This window comes from Lactuca virosa, chromosome 7 (assembly GCF_052849685.1).
Source record: "Lactuca virosa cultivar CGN04683 chromosome 7, Lactuca_virosa_CGN04683_v6, whole genome shotgun sequence".
NCBI lineage: Eukaryota > Viridiplantae > Streptophyta > Magnoliopsida > Asterales > Asteraceae > Lactuca > Lactuca virosa.
In genome coordinates this window covers 12,919,290-12,943,353 of record NC_136432.1, presented here as the reverse complement: position 1 = coordinate 12,943,353, position 24,064 = coordinate 12,919,290, and the positions used below count along the sequence as shown (strand labels likewise).

The window sequence follows — 24,064 nt, the reverse complement described above, 5'->3', positions numbered from 1 at the left end:
GCCAATGCCTGATTCGAGGTAGTTGCTGCTGCAATACATGGAAAAACTCATCAACCAATGATGATTCGATGGAAAAATAAAGCCTTCGCGTCCTTTTGGATATGGATCTACATAACCACTCTCCACCAAATCATAGCTCTTGGGACTTCAACATTGTCTTCGATACCTCCCCCCCCCCCCTTTTTTTTTTAAAAAAAAAACTATAATTAAAGGTTGTGTTGTAGAACATGTATCATTGCTAGTTGTCATAGTTGTGTTGTAGACCTTATACCATTGCTAGTTGTCATGGTTCTCGCTTCAATACCAAATTTATTGGAAGAAATAAGGGAAAATCAAAAAAAGAATTGGTACAAAACTGAGGAAATTTTTGCTGTAAAGGAATTTCTTCTGCTCAAATTTGTAAGTGTACACAACCATTTAAATACCAAAAATAAGAAAATGATAATCCCTACTTATTTATATGCAATCATTGACCAATTAAACTTAATTGAAATAAAGTAGCAACCACTAAAAAAATTGACTACTTAAATGCCAAGTAGTGGGTTAGAAGCTACTAAAAGTTTTGAGCACTATTAATCAACAAATTCGAATGTCTTGCCATTCACAATCGATTGGAAGATATCTCTTTTGTTAAACGAAATATCTTAATTTCATAACCTAAAAAAATCATAAATTCAATCATAAAGGTCATTTAAACGTTCATATTGACTTTCTTCTCTTTGGGTTCTTTTGGGCTCTTGAAGTCGTATTCTCACATCTTAAACTTATTGAAAGACTCAAACGTAAATATTAAAAGAATACTTGGTTGATTGTGCAAAACGCAGAAAAATGTGAGAATAAACATAACCATTGGTAAAACAAAACTATAAATGTAAGTTATACTTGATAAAGATGATGGTATCGTTTAGCCACTAAACTGAGAAAATAATCAAATATCTTTACTATATTCAACATTGTAACATCAAGAAGGCGCGAGAAAAAAAAACAAATTGAATCCTTTTCCGATCTATACATGTATATTTCCAAAAAGAATAAATAAATAAGAAGGTAATACTTCTGGTTCCTCAAAAACCATAATCATTTAGGTGTTGTTTGATTTTCTGAAGCAAAAATTCATGAAGTCTGCGGACCACCTCTGCAACCCTCTACAGTAGAAGAGGTGGACCAAACGACTGCAGAGTGTAATAAGAAGCGTGTTTGTTTTTTTAACATCTGCATACTGCTGCAGATATTAAAAAATTAAAATAAACTAATTTTATAAACCGAAAATAGTTTTTTAATACGTAAAATTTAATAATGTATAACATTTCGGCAACAATTAATGATATTTCATTAAAAAATAATGATATTTCAACAAAAAAATAATGATATTTCATTAATAAATTATCATTATTGAATATAAAAAAAACGGAATAAAAAAAATTTAACAAGAATAAACAAAAAAAACGAAAAAAAAAGGTGAAATAAAATTTCAACAACATATAATCAAAATTACAGCAAGAAAAAAAGAAGAAGAGGTTGGAAGAGGCAGTACAAGTGCTGCGCCAAACAGAGCACACACAGAGGTTTTTGACTCCGAAGACTTCTAAAAAACAAACAGCTGCGAGATGAAAAGTGTTGCGTGTGTGCTGCGCCGCGCAACAATAAGAGGTTTGAAGAGGTTTTTTTCAAAAAACAAACAGCACCTTAGTCTTGTGCATCGTGAAACCTGTCATGGATACAGTTTATCATTTCCTCAATCAGTATTAGTATATCAGTATCGAGTCAATTAAGTCGATCACGTATACTTAACAATTCAGATATGGCAACCACAACAAAGGTAGAAGAAACAAAGTGTGGATACCAAAACAACTGCTTCTGCACCCGAAAGAATCTTGAAGAGAAACCGATCAACAAACCATCGATGCACATTGAACTTGGTCTTCCATCGAAGCCCATGGTTCCCAAATCCCAATCTCTTCCATATTCCCTTTGGGTTCTTCCCTTGTAACCTCTTGAAACCAAACATAAATAAAGGCTTTTTTCTTCCATTTTTTTAGCCTTTTTATTGTTATATAATATTTCGAAGGTGTATGCACTTTAGACTTTAGAGGTATTTATATTGGTTTGTAAGGGTATCATAACTCGAAGAAACAGCCGTTGAAGGTTACAAAAACGAATGAATCAATGATTATGCCTCTTGGGTTTTGGTTATATTATGGTTATGGTCCTTGAGCATACGTTTGTGAGATGTCATGGCATGTTTTGTTGATCTAGTCCTAAATGTTAGGTTGCTAAAGTTGACCATCATTGTTCTATGGTTTTTAAAAGAATAAATATTTTTCTTCTTGAATTAGTTACTGAAAAACCATGACAATTTCTTATTAATTACTTATGCTTATCACTAACGTGCCTTATTTATTGATGAATCATGTCTAATGATATATTCAAAATTTATTTATAAGAAATATCAATCATCCTAAAATCATGGAAAATTACCTGCAACACTAAGATTTTTGCCTCAAATATCGTCATTCATCGTATCTTTAAAAAAAATATTTGTCAGTTTTTATGTAAATTTAATTTTGCACTCTGTTTGTTGTTTGTAAATTTGAATTTTGTTCGCAAGTGTCTTTTTCTTTACTTTGTGTTAGGAGACATTTTACCATTGGTTAAGTTTATTTTGTGTTAGATTTTTTTTTGTTAGATTAGAAGACATTAATATAAATGTCTATTTGTACAAATAATTATTTTTTGTTAGCAAGTGCCTTTTTCCTTTATTTTGTGTTAGGACTAGGAAACATTGTATGTTTTATAATTTATGTATCTCATGTAGACATCTGCGAATGTCTTTAATTACCCTATATATCTATTTAACATTGTATTTTTCTGAAGTAAAGAAGTTAAATGGAAATGGAAATTTTAACAAAGAAAATATATACATGATAAAAAAAACAAAAGAATTACCTAGTTAACCTAAAAAATATTATTGTGCCATTTCTTTATTAAAAAGAAAAAAATGTGAATTTACAAAAATAAAAAGTAGGGGGGCATTATGAATATTTGAAAAAAGTTATATTGAGGGCAATTACGGTACCGCGTTTTCTTGGGTCAATGGTTGCATAAATGGGCCAACTTGAAGTTGGTTCATTTCAAGGAAGACTGCCCTTTTAATGATTTACAAAACCATCCCTAGACTAGACTAAGGTGTGATTTGTTTTTTCTGAAACAAAATATCAGCAGTATGCGAATCATATCTGTAGACCTCTGCAGTATAAGAAGTAGACCAAATGTTTGCAGTCTGAAATAAAAAGACTGTTTGTTTTTTAACATCTGCAGACTGCTAGAATAAACTAAAATCTAATTAAACCGGTTTTTTTTTTTAAATTTAAAAGAGTTTTTCAATAACTTTATAACTTTTTTATAGATAATTAATAAATGTAGATTGACTTTTATGTATTATTGTATAAAAAGTGAAAATAAAATGGTACGAATTAACGTATATATTTGATAAAAATCAACAAACTTTAGTCGCAAATATATACCTAAACATTGTAATTAAGGATAAAAGAACTTAACACGTAAAATTAATGTAAATAAACTTTGATTTTAAATGAAAATTTTAAAATGTTCATTTTACCTTTTCAATTAAATCACTTAAAAACTGGTCATATATATTTATCCCAATAAATGAATGATATTGCATTAAATAATGTTTTATAAAATTTTGCACAAAAAATATAAGACAATATTACGATTTTTTTTCATATTTATCTCACACGACACGACACGATTGACATGTCTATATATGAGTGGGGTCAGGTGTTTGAAAAGTAGGCAAAATCCAGCATTCAAAGTTTCTACTCTAAATTAACATCATGAATGTTTTCAATTTGTTATATTACATCGAGTTTAAATAAAAAGTCATTATTTAGAGGTATGGACCTGGATTGTATCATTTCAAACATCGGGTGTGGTACCATTCTTAGGATTTTGGAGTTTGGAGTGCATATTTTCAACATTTATACTCTGAAATAACATTATATATATATATATATATATATATATATATATATATATATATATATATGTGTGTGTGTGTGTGTGTGTGTTTATTCGTTTTTTTTGTTATATTGCATTTGTTTTAGTACATGTTCCCCGGTATCATTTAGGAAAATCATTTCAGAAATGTTCTTCAAATTTAGAATTTCGGAGTCAAAATTCCTACTTTTTAACTCGTGTATTTTTTTTCGTTGTGTTGATTCATGTTAGCAATAGTCAAATAATGTAACACCCCTGATATTCAAGATAATTGAAAGAAGATGGAGGAAGGAAGATTTCGATTTACGAATGAAGATGGATGGATGTGGAAGATAGGCAAGAAACAAACGTCAAATTCAAAAAATATGGTGAAAAGTCAATGGATACATGGAGAAACTAGCAAGCTGATAACCAATCCTTATGCAAAGAAGGTTTAACGTAATGCGCCTACATTCTATGTCACTAATTTTCCCAATACACTGGATTCAATAGGCTTATGGCAGGTGTGTGCAAAGTTTGGAAAATTTGTAGATGCTTATATTGCAAGAAAGCAATCGAAAATAGGAAAGAGATTCGGATTTGTTAGATTCACTGGAGTAGAGGATCATGATAGTATGGCTAGATTAATGTCGAATATATGGATTAGGAGTTTCCATCTTTTTGTCTCAGTGGTGAGGTTCCAGAAACCAAAACTAGGATATCATGATCAACTTAACAAGGCGTTGGGTAAATTGACTAAGGAAGGTGTCCAGAAACCTTCGTATGCATCAGTGGCGGCTGGTAAGGGTTTGACTGGGAAGGAGAGTAAAAGTGTAAATGAACCTAAGAAGCTAGTTTTGGAGGATAAAGATTTGTTAATTGTGCAAGACTCATCTAAAATAGTTTTAACCAAGGTACATGAAGTTTATGTCATGCAAAATTTATATAGAATATGTTTGAATGAGGGTTTTACTGGGTTGGTAATCCGTCATGTTGGTGGGTTATGGGTGTGGCTTGAATTCCCGAACATTGATGCATGCCAAGCTTTTCAAACGAATATTAGAATTAAAGGATTCTTTAAAGACACAACACAACTTAAGAAGAACTCTGTTGTTGAGGAGAGAATGGTCTGGTTAGAAGTAGAAGGTCTACCACTGTGTGCATGGGGTTCTCGGCATTCAAGTGGATTGGGGCTTTCTGGGGAAATTTTATGTTTTTTTGAGGATGATCAGGATGTCGCGGTTAGTTGTGTTCGATTTTATGTAAGTACAAAACAAAAACATATTATTTCAAAGATGGTTATGGTTTGTATTAAAGGTGAGGAGTACTAGGTTAGAATCCAGGAAATAGGAATATGGAAAGCTGATATACGCGATGATGTGGAAATAAGTAGTACAAACCAAAATCAAGATGATTTAGAGGGAGAATTTATGGAGAATAATGAAGAGGCTTATTATGAAGATGAAGATGTGGTAAAAGAATCTCAAAAACAAAATGATGCTATGAATATGGTAGATCAGAACAATACAGGTTTGGAGAATAATTATGAATTTATAGATAGGTTGTCAAATGTTGTTGAAAATACCCATGTATCACAAAAATCTGGTAAAAAAGTTGATTATAATGAGATGGGTAATACTCAAAGTGAAAATATACCTGATAATAATGAAGATTTGATTGAAGTTAGTTGTCCTCCGAGATTTGAACATTTAAAGCACTCGATGAAACCTGTTGCACAACCTAATGATGTAGTAGATGGGGGGAGGGGATAGTCAACTAAATGCTACACTGTGTTTACCAGATCAAGAAAAAGGTCTAAGTCTAGGGTGAATGGAGGATTGGCAATGGTGGAAAAATTACAACAATTAATTGATGATGGTGGCATGATGGGCTATGATATGGATGGTTGCCTATGTACGTTGGAAAGATTGTTGGAGAGAATGAGTGAACCAACATCTATTAGATAAATATTATAACCATAAATGCAAGAGAGATAGGTGTTCAAAAACTCAAAGTAACACAAATAACATATAATCACAGCATCAACATATCTTTTCATTAAAGGAAAATAAGATTCAGTTGGTTTTCATGTACTTACAACTGAAACCTTACCTACATAAACTCTCAAACTCAAACAGAAAACAAGAATTTAAGACTCTGATTACTGACTCAAAATAATAATCAGGGAAGAACCCTAATCTAGACGAAGAAGATGAGTGAAAGGAAACGAGAGCAAAGTAAAACCGATACAAAGTTGTGAAAATAAATTATGATCATCCACAGTTGCACGCCAAACATATATACTTTGGGTCAACATCCGGTTCAAATCCGGTTTAACCCGGATTCAAAACCTGAACCATACCCGAAGACAAATCAGCATGTTTATACAGAAATCTAAATAGTGAGCCGCAAGCCTGAAGAATCATAAAACAACAAAACACACCATGTACAAGAAATTACTCACAAACCAAATCCTCATAAATTACATTTCTTACCCTGATAATAAATATTTCTTATAATGTTAATCTTGACATAAATCATTTGATATTTATCACCCCCCCCCCCCTCAAGATTAACATTGAGAGGTGAAAGAACCCATTTTCTAAACTTTTACATTATTACTCCAAACATGCTACATGCATATTCATAAACATATTTTTTTCATATATGGTCTTATTACAAAAGACTGGATACAAACCGACTAACGAAGTTTTTACAAAGTTTTATGTATATTACAATACTTCCCAGGAATTTATACACAAAATACAAAAACTATAATATTATCTATTCTACATCTTCTAACAGTACGTAACCATACTGGATGCTTATCACCTGCAATAATTAAACACTGAGAGGGATAAACGGTGACACTTAGTGAGTTCAATAACAGTTACAATATAACATTATGTCATATATATATATATATATATATATATATATATATATATGTATATATATATATATATATATATATATATATATATATATATCAATATGACAGAAGTAAAGGGGGGACAAATAACAACAAATGCAGATGAGTATCACATGACATGCTTTCCATATCAACGAATAATCTGATTCAAAAATTTACAATCAATGAAATACGACAATTTCAACATGATATACATCAATAAGACTTTAGCCCATGTGGCATAGAAAATAAACGATTTCTGAATTAACATTTTGCTAGAAATTTACAGTCTTTCAGCCCTACCTAGCCTTCTGCCAATGCCAAAGTGATGCTTAATCATTCACTTCATGGTCAAAGGCTACATATCAATACCCAAGTGATGCTTAGTTATTCACTTCGTGGTCAAATGTATAGCTCATTATCATAATAACACGGAAAGCACATTGCACATATAACACATAACATACAATTATCCTCATATTGAACTCACTGTGAAATAACCGAATGATAAATTGATAATTTGGGCAGCACTTCGTTTCTAAAAATGATTTTCTTTGATGAAATCGGAGATTTTAGTTGAAAACCGGGCCTTGCACGGACAAAGTTTCAACTTGAAAAGATGATTTTATAAACCATATACAATTATAAATAAATAGAAAAATTAACACAACACAAAAACCATATAAAAAGAAAAATTAACACATAACACAAAAATAGATTAAATTTTATAAACTATATATAAAAACTAGTCGGAACAGCTACTCTAGAATCTTAGAGATCGTTTACCTGAACAAAATGATCACTTTAAAATATATATAAAAAAATTTGTTGTTTTTTTCAAATAATTCATATATATTTGTTACATTACTCAATTTCCAAAAAAAAAAAAAAAAACGGTTAACACGTTCGGATATTACCTGTGGGCTGTGGCCCACTTCCTCACTATCGCCGGTGTTAACATCGAAGCCGTCCTCCTTCTTCACCTGTCGCATCTTCCTTTTTGCAATCACACGCATCAGGTAATTGTAATTCGTCCCTATTCCTATTTGCCCTCTCTCCACGTGAATGTGTTGAAATCTATCTCTGCGCTTCATCGTAAACCCCTGGTATATTGAATGCTTCAAGCAAGTGTTTTTACACCGAACTACAAACCGTCTAGAATGCTAGCATGCTTGAAATCGCTGTGTTAATGAAGGCTTTGCAATTTGTAAATTCTTTTACTGTGTCCATTTACGTTTATTTGTTCTTACTTACATTCCAAATACTGTAAAAGAGTTACAAGCCAAACAGAAATATATATATATATATATATATATATATATATATATATATATATATATATATATAATTGAAATCGCTTGACATATTCCAATTCCTTTGACAGTTTCCAATCCCTGTGACAGATTCCAATTCCTTTTAAATTATTTTATATGTAATTTTCTTTTTAATGTAGGAGTATAGTAGATGGAGTGGTTTCTGATATTTGTTTCTGTAGCTGTTGTATGGTTGGCTTCTCTCTGCAAAATTCTCCATTCATCATTCTATCCAAACCAATCTCCCTTCTTAAATAATAATGGTTGGTGATACATAATAGTTGTGACATAACATTTATTTTTTTGTGTAGTTATGTTGGTTTATATCTGTTGTCTGAATGTATCAGCTGGATCTATTCAGAAGAAAAATGTATTATTGGTCATTGCACACCCTGATGATGAATCCATGTATGCTTAAACGTTAGAACCCCAATTATAACATTTGTTCTATCAATTTTTTTTTTCTTATTAGGACATTATACTTTGAAATTTGTAAACAAATCAATAGAAATATGTTGTTGATTGTATGATATTGAAATATTGGTTTCACAGGTTCTTTTCACCAACAATCAATCAGCTAACTTCAAGAGGGCATAATGTGCACATATTGTGCATGTCAACTGGTAATATTCTTTATAGCTATAGGTTTGAGTTATACTTGGTCGTTCATTTACTAACAATTTGCAGATGGTATTGGAGATGTTAGAAAGGAAGAGCTTTATAGGGCTTCTGCAATCCTTAAGGTCATATATTTGTTTTTTGTAAATAAAGAGTTAATATTTTTTTTGTTATTTACTGTATAAAGTAGAGTTAAATATGTGCATACTTTTTACTTTTAATACACAAAATTCATATGAAAACTCATTACATTCCGAAGATGATTATTGAATGCCTTGCCTATTCCATTCTTTTGTCATTTTGTTCCTTCCAGTTAAAGTATTTAAATATTTAATCATGCAGCTTCCTCTCCAACAAGTGACAGCATTGGATCATCCAGATTTTCAGGTTTATTATATTTTTTACTGAAAAAAATAATCCTAGTATGTTTTTTATTTATTATGTTTATAAATAATATCTATTTGTATTTTTTTTTTTCACTAGGACGGTTTTGGGAAAGTATGGAATAGTAATAAACTAGCAAAGATTGTGGAAAAGAAGATTTTTGCTCATGCAATTGACATGGTAAGATTTGATCTCTACCTTTTTGTATTTTGACTTTTAAGTTTAAAATTTTATCAATTTTGATACAAATATTTGGAATTTCTTCACGCTGCTTTTATAAGCCTATTATGGCATCGCCATTAGTTAGTATTTCAAATTGACTTGCAAGGTGACTTGTCAGCAGGTGTACCAATCTCTCTTTCACAACTTGCAAGTTGCAACCCCACATCACCAATGTGGGTCCCATTATTAGTTTACATTAATAAATTAGTTTATTACGTTAAATCATTATTCTAAAAAAATTCTATATTAAAAATACATAGTTTATGATTGAACTAAAATTATGAATTATAGATTAAAATTTTAAACATATTTTGATTGTTAAATTGTGTATTTTAATTACCAATTTGTAAAAAGTAGTAATGTTTATTGTTATAGTGTAAATAATAAATATTAAACTATAAAACTTGGCCACTGTTTACCATTTTAATATATATATATATATATATATATATATATATTATTTTATGAAATTAAAAGTTATATTATTAAATTATATACTTTTATAGCCATTTGGAAGGTTTGTAATTGCATTTATGTGTCATTGGGGACTACTTTTGAAAGAGTATGCAGTTGCATTGATATAAAAGGTAATTACAATTTACAGAAAGCTGACACAACAGAAATTAAAGGATTTTATGAAATTCATTTTCTTTTAATTTGTTACAGATTATTACCTTTGATAATTATGGTGTTTCTGGTCATTGTAATCACCGTGATGTACACCAAGGAGTGCGGTAAGTCCCTTTATTTTATTAAAAAAAAAGTTCATTTTTCCATGATAAATATTAAGAATAAAAAATTTGGAATTGATTGCTTTCTTTCTCTTTTATCAGAAGATTCATACTTGATACTTCAAAACGATACATTGAAGCATGGGAATTGGTATGTTCTTCTTTCCCATTTGGAATGGAATGGAATGAGTGATTACATTCCATGATATGTTTTTTTTGTTCAGGTGAGTAGTAACATAGTACGAAAGTACAGTGGGCCCATTGATATATGGTTGTCTTTTTGGAGTGTGAAAGGAGAAATGCATTGTTTGGTAAATGAACATCCACTTAGAAGCTATGCTGCCATGTCACAGCACCTCAGCCAATGGGTTTGGTATGTGTCATCATTATCTGCACCTTAATGTCAGTACAGAGAACAGAACAGGTTGTACTTACGTTTGACATGTATTGAACTGGGACTGATGTTGATGAAACAAAAATTACAGTTTTTTTGTCCCACCCAAAAAGGTGGAACAGGTAGGTCAGGGACTCACTCTTGATCTCTTGTTTGTATAAAAGACGAAAATGCCCTCATCAATCATCATCGAAAATAGCCTATAGAAAGCTCACCCAGTCCCATACAGCCTTGCCCGCATTTGTTACACGTGGCATGATGGTACTAGACAAGCTTTTTAGAGCTATTTTTAATGATGAGGATGAGGAGGGCATGCATGTCTTTTACACATACTTACACATACAAGAGATCGAAAAAGAGTCTCTATCCATTAACATTGGTTCCTGTCTTAGTCCAATTCATGTCGAGCGGAGTATAAGATCGATTTGTGTAGTGTAGTCCCACATATATTAAAAAAATAAAAATTAATAATAAAACATTCTGACTTTTGATGTCAAATTTCCCAAGTTGATATTGGATTTATTAGATGTTTAATACCAGTTAGTATTTTCAGGTTTCGGAAGCTTTTTGTTTCATTTTCTAGTTATACATATGTCAACACTTTGAGGAAGATCAACAATGGTCAAGTTCTATAGTGTGCTTCAAAAGTAACATGTGTTTTTATTTTAGGAAATTAGAAAAATTCCCCCTAGGTTCATTCTCATTCGATTTGTCCAATGTATTTATGATAGTATAATGCTGCACATGTAATTTTGACTTTCTCCTTCTGTTTTTTTAGAAGATATTGTTGTTGAATGTTTGCTTCAAATCAGATATGATCATTTTACTTCAGTTTTAGCATTTATTTTTTAATAATTGTATCCCTGGATCATGCTTTGTTTGTTTTATTGGCAATGAGAAGATGTTTTTTTTAACAAGTGTACAATACGGTATATATATTTTAGTTTTACGTGGAGATGAATAGACCGGTGAAACATATAGAGGTTACATTGACAATAGACATAGAAACAGGCATAGGTTCCAATAGAGAGAGAAAGGGTTATTTTTGGATGATTGTTGTAATAACTGTAAAGATCTACATTCAATTTTAATTAAAAACTTGCAAGTGAAAAAAAGTTAATCTAACAAAAATAATCATAAAACGTTGTTTAAGCAAGAGTATATCTCATATCTTGTATGAAAACATACCCAAATGTGGTAAATTTTATATAACCTAACAAAAAGTCCAGTCCACACATAAAAAATAAAAAGTAAGTTTTCATTATCATGTCAAAAATAGTAATAAAAAAAAAAACATGTCAATGATTGTTATGATATGGTAGAAAATACATGCATGGAGTTTAGAGGGATTTATGATATGGTGAATTGGTGATGGTCATGCATTGAAGAGTTTTCTGAAAGGACCATCGGTTCGGTCTTTTGCGGCTTCAGTGAGAGCAAGGAAGCGTTTAAAACCAGTAGTGGCGGCACCTCTACCCAGTGCTGCTGCTCTTGTCAGCACATCTTCTCTTGATATCATTGCTGCACCATAAGAAGAACCACCACCTTGCTGACTCACCACCGCCACCGCCACCGCCACCGGAGGAGGAGGACCCGCTGCTGTGGCGGGGACCATCTGGACTGCTGACGTGGCAATTGGGATCCCGGAGCCACGTTTGCTGAAATCTTCTAATATTGTTTGTTGGTCTGCTTTTTTCAGCCCCTGTACGATTAAAATTAAATGACAACACTAAATCTCAAATTTATTTATTTTATAACTGTGTCTTGGTTAAATATATCCCCAAGCCCAAGAAATATTTTTTAAACATCATGTAATTGTAATGTATCCAGACATCATGAGTTAATAGGAAAAGAAAAAGAAACACATGATGTGACACTTATAAATTGATTAGAAGGTAACCTTGAGGTCTAGGATTCGTTGAAACTCAGAGTGGGTTCCCTCGGGTAGTAGTGCACTGTATGTATCTGCCACCGAGTCAACCGGGGACAGAATAACCTACAATACAAAATAACTCATAACTCAACATATTCTCATTACAAAAATGGTTCTACATTATTTAAATTCAATTCACCTTTAAAAGTGCTTCGGCTTTGCTCATCTCACGACTCACAAATTTGGAGTAACTAGCAGCAGCTCCTGAGGCCTGTTGCTTCAGACCAATGAATTTTTTAATCAAAATTCAAACCAATGAATTTTTTTAGTAAAATAAAACTATGACTGACATGATTAATGTATGATGTTGCAGTTTCAGTCCAAAACTACATTGTGCTTTTTTGTATTAATAATGGTCAGAGTAAATTACAGTTTCAGCCCCTCAACAGAGCTGATTTTTTGTTTTTTTTTAATTTGGCCCTTGTCTAAGGTTTTGGCCCCTGTTCCAAGTAAAATGACAATATTTTTGGGACCAAAATTGCAAAAATCAGCTATACTGAGGGACCAAAATTGCAAAAGAAACTTTTTGGGACCAAAATTGCAGAAACTTTTTAGCTATACTTAGGAACAAAAAATAGTAGTTGTACTTGGAACAAAGACCAAAAACAAAACATTACAAAAACCTCAAATAAGGACCAAAATAGCAAAAAATGGACCAAAAATGTAATTTACTTTTACTATAATAATAATAATAATAATATTAATAATTGATAAAATTGTGAAAGTTGGTTGTATTTTATACTTATTGATATCAAAAATGAAAACCATGTAACAAGGAAAAATGGGTTTTTTGAAGATGCAAAAAAATGTATAACGGTTTGTTTAATCATCAGTCAAAGAAAATGGTCGAACGGCTTAATCAATAAAGTGGTGAAGGTACATTATGTCAAAACCAGGTAGGTAACTGGGAAAATGTTTTTCCTACCTTATCACTAGACTAGAGAAAATGAATGGTTAAATCGATAAAAAAAATAAAAAAAATAAAAAAAAAAATGATGAAAGTAGGTTACGTAGTTACAATTATTACCTGTTTTCCTAGGGATGGAATATCTAAAAGTATCGTCTTTACAGCCTGAGTATCTAACAGCATCTGCAAAAAGTTAAAGCATGTCAAACTGTAAGCTGTTGCTATTCTACATTTTAATATTAAAAAAATAAAAAATAAAATAAACAGCAATGTACTTGTTGAGCTCCAGTCTCTGAGATCTGCTTGCATTTGAAGATATTGAGATAGAAGCGTGGGCCCAGAGACGATGCAAGCTACACAAAAAAGCACAAAAGCAATATGAATACACCTAAATTATAAATTATAAATTATAAACGGTAGGAAGGAAGGAAGGAAGGGTATTTATTAAATATTAATACTGACCTTGTCTAAAAAGAACTGAAAGTAAACTGGAGAAAGAAGGGTTCCAAGTACAGGGATGCTACCATTAAGGATCATTTTTATGTTATTCACATACCTGTATTGTATGTTTGTATGTAGCAAAGTAAGTAGGTAATCATAGTTTGATTGATATATGTATGTATATAATCATCTAATCTTACTCTGATTGGTCGCCCACGCTTTCGAGTGTAGCCCATGGGACACGTGTGGTCATTGCAACCATTTCAATGTCAAATTTGGTTTCCAACCCATTCACCAATGTTACTAATGCTTTTGTTATAACTGCCGAGTATTCATCCTATATAATAAAACCATGTAATCAATCAAAACACAATATATATATATATATATATATATATATATATATATACATTTTTGGCCCCTTGGTATAGGTGGTTTTTTCAATTTTGATCCCAAAATGAAGTTTCTCTTGTGATTTTGGTCTTCATTTGAGGTTTTTATAACCTTTTTGTTCCCAAAAAGTTTCTCTTACAATTTATTTGAGGTTTTTGAACATTTTTGGTTCCTATTCAAAATCAAAATGACTATTTTTTGGGACCTACATAGTCAATTTACTTGGAACAAGGACTGAAAACGCAACAAGGACCATATATAAGAATCAAAACTGCAAGAGAAAACGTTTTGGGACCAAAAATGCAAAAATAACTAAGATATATGTATTTACCTCCACTTCTGACATGTCTACACCATCGGCCAATTGGGGATCTATAATTTTGGAGACATTCTCAGCCAACTCACCAGCCTGTAAAACCAATCAACTTAAAAAATTAACCAACTCTTTCTAATAAACCTAAACCAGTTGTATCCTTTTTATTTTTAAATTGCCACATAACAAATACAACAAAAGGCTAACCGTTTTATGGCAATATTCTGCTGTATTCACAATATAGCATATCATCCTTTCGTCTTTATCGGATGTCTGCATTAATAAGATTCACATTACATTAAAAAAATAAGAATTAAAATAGTTAAAAATAAGGTCAGAAAGTAAAGTGGAAGATACCTTAATATGTCCATCCATCCCAGTGGCAGCTGCAACAATCCCTGTGCCACCTTTAGGCAACTTCATGAATAACTTTGTAGCATAAGCTTTTAGAACCCTTTGAAACACCTATCACCCAAATTGACCAACCAATCATAAATAATACCATCCTACTTTCACTTTTTTCTATTACACCATTCTACTTTCAGCAACTTTTCTTATCAAGCTACTGTGCTTTGAAAAATCTGTTTATATATTTTAGTTATCAGGGCATTATATTTTGAAAATTCTACCCGATTATAGTAGTGAAAATTGCTTTCTATATGGAGATAGGTTTTTCAAAGTACAATGTTGTTGTAACTTGTAATTGGAAAAAAAAAAAAAAAAAAAAAAAAAAAGAGTATGATGATATAATAAACAAATCAATGGAAGTACTCACCTTATTATAAGTCTACTCAATTGTAGTAGTAGACAGTGTATTAAGAACAAGAACATACAAATAATTTATTCCAAAACTAACCTTGAACAAGTTTAGCAGAGTTTGGTTCTTAGTCAAGGCTGAGCACCTTTTCAAGCTCCTTCTGATAATCAAAAATACCTTTTATATATATATAAAAAAAAAAAAAAAAAAAAAAAAAAAAAAAAAAAAAAACTGTATTAGGTTAAGTAATAGAAGACATTCTTTATTGTGGGAAATGTCACAAAATATGATTTTATTTTGTTTTGGTAAATATTTTCTAGCTGTTTGGCTAGAAAAAGTTACCTGCATGCTACTGGATAAAATATTGGTCTGACCTCCATCATCCATATCCCATGTTTCTTCCTGTAATATCAAAGATATATGCATATAATATTATGGAAATAAGAGTCAAGGACAAATAAGTCATTTGACATAAAGGCTGATGAAAACCTGAACAAGCTTCTCCAAATTGTCCATAAGTGTCTTCTCTTCAAAATCCACATATACCATCAGGTGTGGTTCAAAGCAAGATGATATGATTCCACGAAAATTAAACTGCCATAACATAACAATGGAAACAAAGTCATACTTACCATCAAAATTCTAACTGGAACAATATATATTGCATAAAATACAATATAAACCCTAGTGCTTAGCCTACATATTTAGAGGGAAATTATAATCATGGGTTATATAATTCGCACTAGAATAAGGATAGATGTCTTATGTGCTGTTTGTTTTTCAGCTAATGGGAACAAAACTTAATCTGGACATATATATACTGTTGTTTCTTTTTGACTTAATATAAACAGATAGGCTTAATGGGTTAAAGTGAGAATAGGGTATCTTTATACATTAAGACCTCCCTTTGTCTATACTCTCCTTTTTTTTTCTTTTACAAATATCATCTATCTTGTTATTAAAGATAATAAATAGAAACAAGTTATTAGGATTTAAAATTATTGTTGAGGACACTCATGTAGCCAGTCACGTGGTATGAAATAAAGACAAAAATGAAAAACAAGTAATTGACAGTTCAATTTATAACGGTTGTTAATTAAACAATCGATTATTAATCAGCATAATTTCTAGACAGAAGGGTAAAATGGTCTTTTTATATAGTTAGACTGTGCATTCAGTCCAAAAAAGAAACAGTCTTTACTTATACAACACTTTACCCCTACAGCAATTGATGAGGAAAAAAAACTGCCACTTAAACAAATCTAGAAAAGAGTCTTTCTTTTTTTCTGTAACTAAACATATAAATGTAAGCCATATAAAGAAATTGCAATTGGAAAAGTCAAAACATACCCCTGCTCCAGGCACAGCTAAATCTTTATCCTGACAACAGAAAGTTCATATGTTATGAGTTACCCCAACCAGAAGCAGAAGATTTCAGGAATTTTAAAATAAATATAAAATATAAATAAACTTAAAGAAGCAATCAGCATCACTTACATCATCCTGATGTGCAGCAAGCTTTTTCTCATACTTCTTACGAATGTCTTGTACAATCTGATTATTATTATTATTATTATTACTATTATTACTTTCTGCTTTATCTTTATCTGTTTCCTCAAAGTCATTTGTTACATTTCTGGTACCACCACTACCACCAAATTTCTCTGCCAACTCTTCCTCAAATTCTATTGTCCGTTGCAATGCCTACACACATGAAAAAGTCCCGAATTTTTTTTTAAAAAAAAAGAAAAGGAAATAAATATAAGGGTCGAATAATACTACTTCAGAAATTACCATCAGTAGTGTTCCCACATCTGGCTTCTCTTTCAGGTTTTCAAGTATGTCCTCAAGTTGTGACCTAAGATTACCAATTTAGCCCCATGAGTAGGGTAGAGAATTTAATCCAGAAAAGTAATAGTATTTACCAGGATTTGTGTCATTTCAAACTCAAACATGCAAGGTGGTTTTTCAATCTCATATCAGGTATAACATAAGGTAGTAAGGGGGCGTTTGGTTTGTAGAATGTTTTTTATAAAGGAATGGAATCTATCAAAGGAACTGGAATATAACGAACCTGGTCAATTTACAGAACTGGATACAGAGCAGATAATCAACATGCCATGAAGTTGGAAAGATTTTCCATATCTCTTCATTTGTTCTTAAACGGCGTTTCACCCAAGCATATCTCCTCTCTGTTTTATCCAACTTTGCTAGCTCTGAGAAGAAGCAACAACTTTTTAGAAATGAAATAAATAAGTTTTTTTTTTTTTTTTTTATATCTGGAAAGTAGTTATAAGAAACAAACCAGCTCCTTCAAATATCTGCTGATAAGAAATAAGTTCCCTATCACAAAAGTTCTTCACTAACTCCTCCCTCACTGATGGCTCAAGTGCATCAACAACTAAACAAGCATCTGTTAAATGCTGCAACAAACTGTTTTCCTCTGTCTCTTTCCCCGTACCTAAGCTGGGATAAAAGAAAGAAGGGTAAAAATGGAAATTAGACTTGCCAAGATAAAAATAAGTTATAAAAATAACATCAAATTTACACACCTGGAGAAATCAGAATACACATGAGACTTGAGAATTTGTTTGATGTTCTTGAACTTATCTCTTAGCTCAGTGATCTTTGGGTTATCTCTGTAACCATCAAAATGACTACATAACTGGCTGACAGCCTAAAACACGAAAAATCATGTATATTAAACACCACTTCATTGAAAACAATTTAACTTAGCTGTATCATTTAAATGTGTTTGGATATTATAACTTTCATTGAATACATATTTTCGTTATTAACTTGTTAACAACTACCAATATACAAACATCTTACACACCTCTAACTGTGCAGAAGCCTCTTTATATTGTCGTTTTGAAGCCATTACTTGAAGTTGTTCGATGGCAGACACTGTCATAGTTAAAATAGGGATAATTTTTTTAATGCAATATTTAAAACATACATATTTTTTGAACAAAAAAAAAAAAGAAGACTGACCAAGCATATTAAGACGATGGAGGGCAGTGATTGTAGTTGTTATGTGTTTTTTTGCAAAATCCAGCTTTTTGATGTCACGACATATTTCCTGAACCATTGTTTCACTTTGTTCAGCTTTGGTTTTAATTTCTCTGACTTTATACATGAGTTCCTGCAATTAATGATAGCAATAGAGGCAACATAATGAGTTTGATTCATGGAAAAAAAAAAGTTTATTGATTTTTAGTATAAAAGAGACATAATTGACAACAAGATTCAACACAGACCTGAACAGCACGTGTAGCTGCAGCCAAATCCTCCTTTGCCTTTGTACCTGAATTACTCTGGATATAACAATATTCATCAATAAAGTGCTGAGTTACCCTCAAATCAATGAATGAATGACTACATTACCAAATCACACAATCATTTGAAGGGGGGATATTATAATCACCTGTTGACGGACAGCAGCTAGAATTTCTGTATCCACAACGCGTATCTCATTGTGTACTTTTTGCATCAGTGGCTCCACACCCGATAAAGATGCTTCTGCATAGTGAATGTTCCATAATGTGAAACTAAGAGAAAAGCTTACTAAAAGAAGATTCATCATAAAGATCAACATATATATATATATATATATATATATATATATATATATATATATATGTAACTTGGGGTTATTGTACAATTGGACATCAAGTAATTTTATATGATAGACATTGCTTTGTAGGTGTAGGTGTGCCTGCAAAATGATGAAGCATTCAACTTTTATAATTTCTAAACTCCTAAAGGAGTCTTAACTATTTTTATGTACATTACTGATTACTCTTTCCTAGACATATGCAGTACAATCACTCAAGGTCTAAATTGAGACCAAAGATGACTTCCATGTTCTGTTTTCATCCGCATAAACAGCTTTACTCTTCAACTGTGCAATTCATGCCACCGAGTAGGCAAGTATCTAGTTCATCCATCATTGATATCAATTTTTCTGTCTACTTGCTAAATGAAAGGGGCACTAATAAGAAAGTATAATCCAATCAAAATACAAAATTGTTAGGTGTGCAATAAGCAGTAGTTCTCTGCTGTCGGAACTTTTAAGAAGATAGTATCTCACTATGATCTGATCTTGAATCCAGAGAAAGTGAGATAAACTGACCTGTAGGGAACATCTGGTTGATGTAGTCCAAAGTACTCGACTTCTCCATTCTCTCTCTACTGAAAGCTCACCACTCCTCCAAATCTTCTTATAGCCAATACCTAATCAAACCAAAAATACTCCATACTGAAGAAATAGCTAAATTAATCATCATATCAGGTGTTAATCACTGTGAGCAACATCAAGCACAATCAGACATTACAAACATAGAGATCCGGATCACCTAATTCGCCTGGGGTGCCCGTAGATCATCGAATTCTATGGAAATATGTATAGCCAATCCCTCGAAATATTCTGAATCTCCGATGAATGAGGAGGATAACGGTAGAATAACGGCGGAATACGGTGACGCCCGGTGGCCGGTAACGGTGATAGTTAACTTGGGGTTTTTTTAGAGGATTTTGACTATTTCTTGCATTCATTCACTTCAGTCAAGAATCCTATAATGACGGTGCTCGTCTAAGTTTCAAAAAGAGCCCTAAACTGTTAAATTATGCGAATTTAACACTTGTACTTGTGTTTTATGCAACTTCTTCATGACCATTGAAAACGCAAATTTACGACTTCCGTTTGTTTTTTACTAAGGTATGCCGAAAATTTATAAGTATGTTATTAGTATATAACTAGAATTTTATCCGCCGCGCGTTGCGGCGGCAATAATGGATTTAAAAAAGGAAACCTTTCAGTAGAAAAATAGAAACTTCGGAGGACTTAAGTTGCGAAAATCACTAAAATCAGGGACCAAAACCATGTATAAAAACTTAGGAGGACGTAAGTTGCCAAAACATAAAAGTCAGGGAACAAATCCATGTCAAGCAAAATGTTTAAAAGTAAGTAAAAAATATTTACATCAAAACGTAAACAAACTCGAAGCACCAAAACATAAAAAACAATTACGTCGAAACAAAGACAAACTGAAATTTATACCAATATGTACATAAAAAAGCAAGTAATTTCAAAAAAAAAATTAACGGAAAAATTTTCTAAATCTACGTCAAAACGTGGTCCACCTCGAATTTATACCGATACATACATAAAAATAACGCATATTAAATTAGTTTTTTTTAAATAAATTAACAAATTTTACAAACTTAAAATTCGAAGGGTTTAAAATTACATTTAACAAAGTAGAATGGAGGGGATTAAAGTTATATTCAAAAAATTTCAAAGTTTAGGGGGTGAAAGCGACATTTTAAAAAGTAAAATAAATTAAGGGTAAAAACATCATTTTGAAAAGTATAGGGAACGAAATGTCCATTGTCAAAATAAAGGGATGGGATATGTACATAAATTCAAAGTATAGGGACTGAGAATGGAAAATTAAAAAAAGTTGAAGGGAGAAAAAGAAAAGAAAGTGACCACCGACTTTTGCATTTAGAAGATATATAATTGTGTAGCACCCGATTCCTGGTACATATTTAAATGCAAGAATTTCATGTATTTCCCCTGGGACTCGACGAGTTGGCGGCCCAACTCGTCGAGTAGAGTCGTGTTTCGCGGGAAGTTTAAGTGGCCTACCCGACGAGTCGGGAGACCGACTCGAGGAGTGTGTGTTGTTTGAGTGAAACCCTAAATTTGAGGGTTTGCACCCTATTTAAACAACTTATCTCAGCCTCCATCGTCCCTTATACTCCCAGATTACATCATATCGAAACCCTAGCCTTGTTTGAGTATTCTAAGGCCATTTTGGTGCATTTTGGTGGATTGTGAAGCTTGAGAAGGGGAAAGGATCTTGGGAGTTCAAGTTGGAGCTTGGAGATCCAGAGATTGTGTTCCATTTCCAGCTCATTTGAGGTAAAAAGCTCTTGCCTTGATCTTCCATGTGTTTATACATCTTTAGGGCTTGGATTTTGGGCATATTTAGGGCTTTCTAAGCCATTTTCGGGTTGGGAAGTGTATAGGGAGTATTGACTTCAGATCTTGGTCATTAAAGGGGTCTCATGGCATAAAGGTGCCAACTTTATGGCCATGAGAGCCCCATGCATCTTTTAGACATCATTTGTAGTCCTTTAGGGCTAAAAGACCCATGCATGGACGTAAAGTTCGTGGTTTTACGTGCTATATCAGCCCTAAGAGGTCAGGTCTACCCTTTGGATGAGATGAGCTTGACAGAAATCGAGTTTATGGACATGGACTTTAGTGGACTCGGCTAGTTGTTCTTGGTACTCGACGAGTCGGATAGTGGGTCTCCAACCCTTGCTGTTTTGGGGGTCTGGTTGAGTCTAGAGAAGGACTCAACAAAGATGGACGAGATTATAGACCTGGGAATCATGGGACTCGACGAGTGTTTGAGCAGACTCGGCGAGTCCAAGGCAATCTTCCAATCTTTGAAGATGGACTCGACGAGTTGTTCATACAACTCGGCGAGTCATAGACTGGACACATTCTTATGAGGGAGATGAACTCGACGAGTTCAAGGTCGAACTCGGCGAGTCGTATGAAGATGGCCCCGATGGTATGATTGAAGAAGAACCCGTCGATTTCTTGCTAGACTCGACGAGTAGAGACGAGGATTGGTTTGGGTCAGAGAAGTATGGACTCGACGAGGTGGTATACCAACTCGGCGAGTCAAGTCAACTGGATGTTGACTTTGACCAAAGTTGACTTTGACATGATTTGAGTTGACCCTGGTTAGGGTTGCCAGTACAAGTTGATGACTTGGATGGGGTTGTCATGTAGGGATTGAGGAGTCGAGGAGAGTCGGTTTTCACGTCGAGGACAGTTCGGACACTACACGACTTTGAGGTGAGTCTTCTCCTAGTAGGGGTGGGTCTACGGCCACAATGCCGGCCCATAAGTAAGAGTACTGGTTAGATGATTGTCTTTGTGATAATTATGTGGGATTTGATATGTGTTATGCTTACTGTGCTTGATATGGTTATGATTGTTATGCTTATTGTGCTTATTATGTGCTAGCAGTAGGAGGGGTGAAATAGTCCCTGGCTACCGGTTGAAAGATACCGATGATCATGTATTATTTTGGTATGAGTATGATGGGGGAACTCACTAAGCTTCGTGCTTACAGTTTTGGTTTTGGTTTTAGGTACCTCTTCGTCTAAGGGGAAGGAGCCGGCGGTGTAGCAGCGCATCACACACACATGGTTTCCGCATCGAGTTTCTGGGATTGTACTCTAATTTTCATTACTTTTGATGATATGGTTTTGGGACACGACATTATGGTTTTTATAAGTTGATGTAATACTGACAATGTTTTGGTGAACTGTTTTATGAATTACTTAATTCAAAATGAAAATTTTTTGCTTCGAAATTTGGGATGTTACAAGTTGGTATCAAAGCCTTGGTTTGAGGGATTCGGACACACCCTCGGGGGTGTCTGGACTCGAACCGAGGGATTAAAAGATTTTTCACAAAGAAAACAGTTTTCTAAAATTTAAGTTAAAGAAGTTTGAGAAAGAACAAGGTGTGTGATGCATGCGACCGGCCGAGCTCAAGTAAGTTTTCCCCAAGATACCCATACTTGTTATGTTATGTTATATGATTTATGATTCGGAGAACTGCATGCTATATTAGGGCTAAGGATCTAGGAGGATGCCTTGTATGCCTGATATATGATTCTGAGAACTGCATGCTAGAATAGGGCTAAGGATCTAGGAAGGTGTTGGAGATCGTGTCTAAGTCCATAACTATATTTGGTATGTACTTGACCCGACCCGGCATGGTCCATTTGGGTTGCACTTCACCCGAACAATTTACGGATAATCTTTTGAGAATAGTATAAGTTATGATTTATTAATATATTATAAGTTCTAATATATTAATATAAAATCATATTATTTAATTAGTATTGATCTATAATTAATTTAGAATTAATTTAGAGATCAAAAGTATGACTAATTAAATATGGGCTCTTGTATTTATATAGTGTGGGCTAATGCTTATTTGGAATGGGCTAGGCTTGCATGGAAAGTCCATGGATACTCCATGAAGCTTTAACCCATGGATCTCATGGAAATGAAAAGACATGGGTATTAGGGTTTACATGGATGTAACCCTAATCCACCACACTATATAAAGGAGGCTTTGGTTCTTGAAATAACACTAGTTGATGTGTGTAAACCAAGAGGGCCGATTTCAAGAAGTTTGTGACTATTCTCTCAAGTTTCCAAGTTTGTGGTGATTTGTGACTTCCATTTGAGGCATCCACATTATTGGTGCTAGGCTCTCAAACTCCAAGCAATCAACTACTACTACAAGGTAAGTAATTCTACTAGTTTTATTTGATTCAAGTACCCCATGCCATGCTAGTTAGGATAAGAACCTTGGAAAAATAATTATTTGCATGTATCTTAGTCAAACATAGATCCAAGGTTTCTAGGGTTGCATGTACACCATAGGAGTGTTAGAATGCTCAAAACCCATCAGTGGTATCAGAGCCAGGTTTGTTTATTTGATACTTGATGCAAAAAAAAAAAAAAAAAAAAAAAAAAAAAAAAAACTTGAAAATCGAAGTTTTGTTCAAAAGCTCGTATCAAAATTTCAAGTTTTGTATATGTACTTACGATTCTTGAAATTTTTGATATGAACACTCATAAACATATGAGTTTAGAAGATCATAGAAATTATGTGCTAATAATTGATTAGATTAATTCTTG

The 24,064-nt window shown here is 32.8% G+C and overlaps 3 protein-coding genes across 10 annotated transcripts; 1 reads left to right on the top strand and 2 right to left on the bottom strand.

The window, feature by feature from the left end:
* Positions 1 to 1,793: 1,793 nt before the first annotated feature.
* LOC145126409 (uncharacterized) lies at positions 1,794 to 2,514 on the bottom strand. The gene is made up of 2 exons (XM_079061782.1): positions 2,479 to 2,514; positions 1,794 to 1,993 (listed from the first exon to the last, which is right to left on the bottom strand). Exons 1-2 carry the CDS (start codon positions 2,512 to 2,514, stop codon positions 1,796 to 1,798), a joined length of 234 nt encoding a protein of 77 aa, XP_078917908.1. The 3' UTR covers positions 1,794 to 1,795.
* Positions 2,515 to 7,808: 5,294 nt separating this feature from the next.
* LOC145125015 (uncharacterized) lies at positions 7,809 to 11,383 on the top strand. Of its 6 annotated transcripts, none has more exons than XM_079060504.1 (11): positions 7,809 to 7,929; positions 8,364 to 8,486; positions 8,571 to 8,631; positions 8,776 to 8,846; positions 8,911 to 8,966; positions 9,184 to 9,228; positions 9,325 to 9,405; positions 10,114 to 10,181; positions 10,281 to 10,329; positions 10,403 to 10,551; positions 11,126 to 11,383. In XM_079060504.1, the coding sequence occupies exons 2-11, from the start codon at positions 8,375 to 8,377 to the stop codon at positions 11,205 to 11,207; spliced, it is 774 nt and encodes a 257-aa protein (XP_078916630.1). In that variant the 5' UTR covers positions 7,809 to 7,929; positions 8,364 to 8,374; the 3' UTR covers positions 11,208 to 11,383. The 6 variants fall into 6 exon arrangements, with proteins under 6 accessions (XP_078916630.1, XP_078916631.1, XP_078916629.1 ...); XM_079060505.1 differs by having other exon boundaries at positions 7,818 to 8,117; positions 8,923 to 8,966; XM_079060503.1 differs by having other exon boundaries at positions 7,818 to 8,117.
* Positions 11,384 to 11,809: 426 nt separating this feature from the next.
* LOC145124180 (vacuolar protein sorting-associated protein 53 A-like) lies at positions 11,810 to 19,893 on the bottom strand. 3 transcript variants are annotated; one of them, XM_079059425.1, is made up of 25 exons: positions 19,675 to 19,893; positions 19,452 to 19,577; positions 18,744 to 18,838; positions 18,577 to 18,633; positions 18,311 to 18,461; positions 18,153 to 18,223; positions 17,869 to 17,993; positions 17,622 to 17,782; positions 17,391 to 17,532; positions 17,111 to 17,174; positions 16,814 to 17,020; positions 16,667 to 16,696; positions 15,806 to 15,910; positions 15,659 to 15,718; positions 15,416 to 15,493; positions 14,917 to 15,024; positions 14,767 to 14,832; positions 14,578 to 14,655; positions 14,054 to 14,190; positions 13,875 to 13,968; positions 13,688 to 13,765; positions 13,533 to 13,595; positions 12,645 to 12,722; positions 12,473 to 12,568; positions 11,810 to 12,274 (listed from the first exon to the last, which is right to left on the bottom strand). In XM_079059425.1, exons 2-25 carry the CDS (start codon positions 19,498 to 19,500, stop codon positions 11,948 to 11,950), a joined length of 2,520 nt encoding a protein of 839 aa, XP_078915551.1. In that variant the 5' UTR covers positions 19,501 to 19,577; positions 19,675 to 19,893; the 3' UTR covers positions 11,810 to 11,947. The 3 variants fall into 3 exon arrangements, with proteins under 3 accessions (XP_078915551.1, XP_078915553.1, XP_078915552.1); XM_079059427.1 differs by having other exon boundaries at positions 12,645 to 12,716; XM_079059426.1 differs by having other exon boundaries at positions 19,452 to 19,552.
* Between the last annotated feature and the right edge of the window lie 4,171 nt (positions 19,894 to 24,064).

Excerpts from the sequence above, each read along its gene's own strand:
- LOC145126409 (XM_079061782.1), bottom strand. The coding sequence starts at position 2,514 with ATGACGATATTTGAGGCAAAAATCTTAGTGTTGCAG. Across the intron at positions 1,994-2,478 it reads CAAAAATCTTAGTGTTGCAG|AGGTTACAAGGGAAGAACCC; the intron begins GTAATTTTCCAT and ends TTTGGTTTCAAG.
- LOC145124180 (XM_079059425.1), bottom strand. The coding sequence starts at position 19,500 with ATGGAGAAGTCGAGTACTTTGGACTACATCAACCAGATGTTCCCTACA. Across the intron at positions 17,783-17,868 it reads GTGTATTCTGATTTCTCCAG|CTTAGGTACGGGGAAAGAGA; the intron begins GTGTGTAAATTT and ends CTTTTATCCCAG. Across the intron at positions 15,494-15,658 it reads TTTTATCCAGTAGCATGCAG|GTATTTTTGATTATCAGAAG; the intron begins GTAACTTTTTCT and ends TATATATAAAAG.
- LOC145125015 (XM_079060504.1), top strand. The coding sequence starts at position 8,375 with ATGGAGTGGTTTCTGATATTTGTTTCTGTAGCTGTTGTATGGTTGGCT. Across the intron at positions 8,847-8,910 it reads CATATTGTGCATGTCAACTG|ATGGTATTGGAGATGTTAGA; the intron begins GTAATATTCTTT and ends AACAATTTGCAG. Across the intron at positions 9,229-9,324 it reads TGGATCATCCAGATTTTCAG|GACGGTTTTGGGAAAGTATG; the intron begins GTTTATTATATT and ends TTTTTTCACTAG.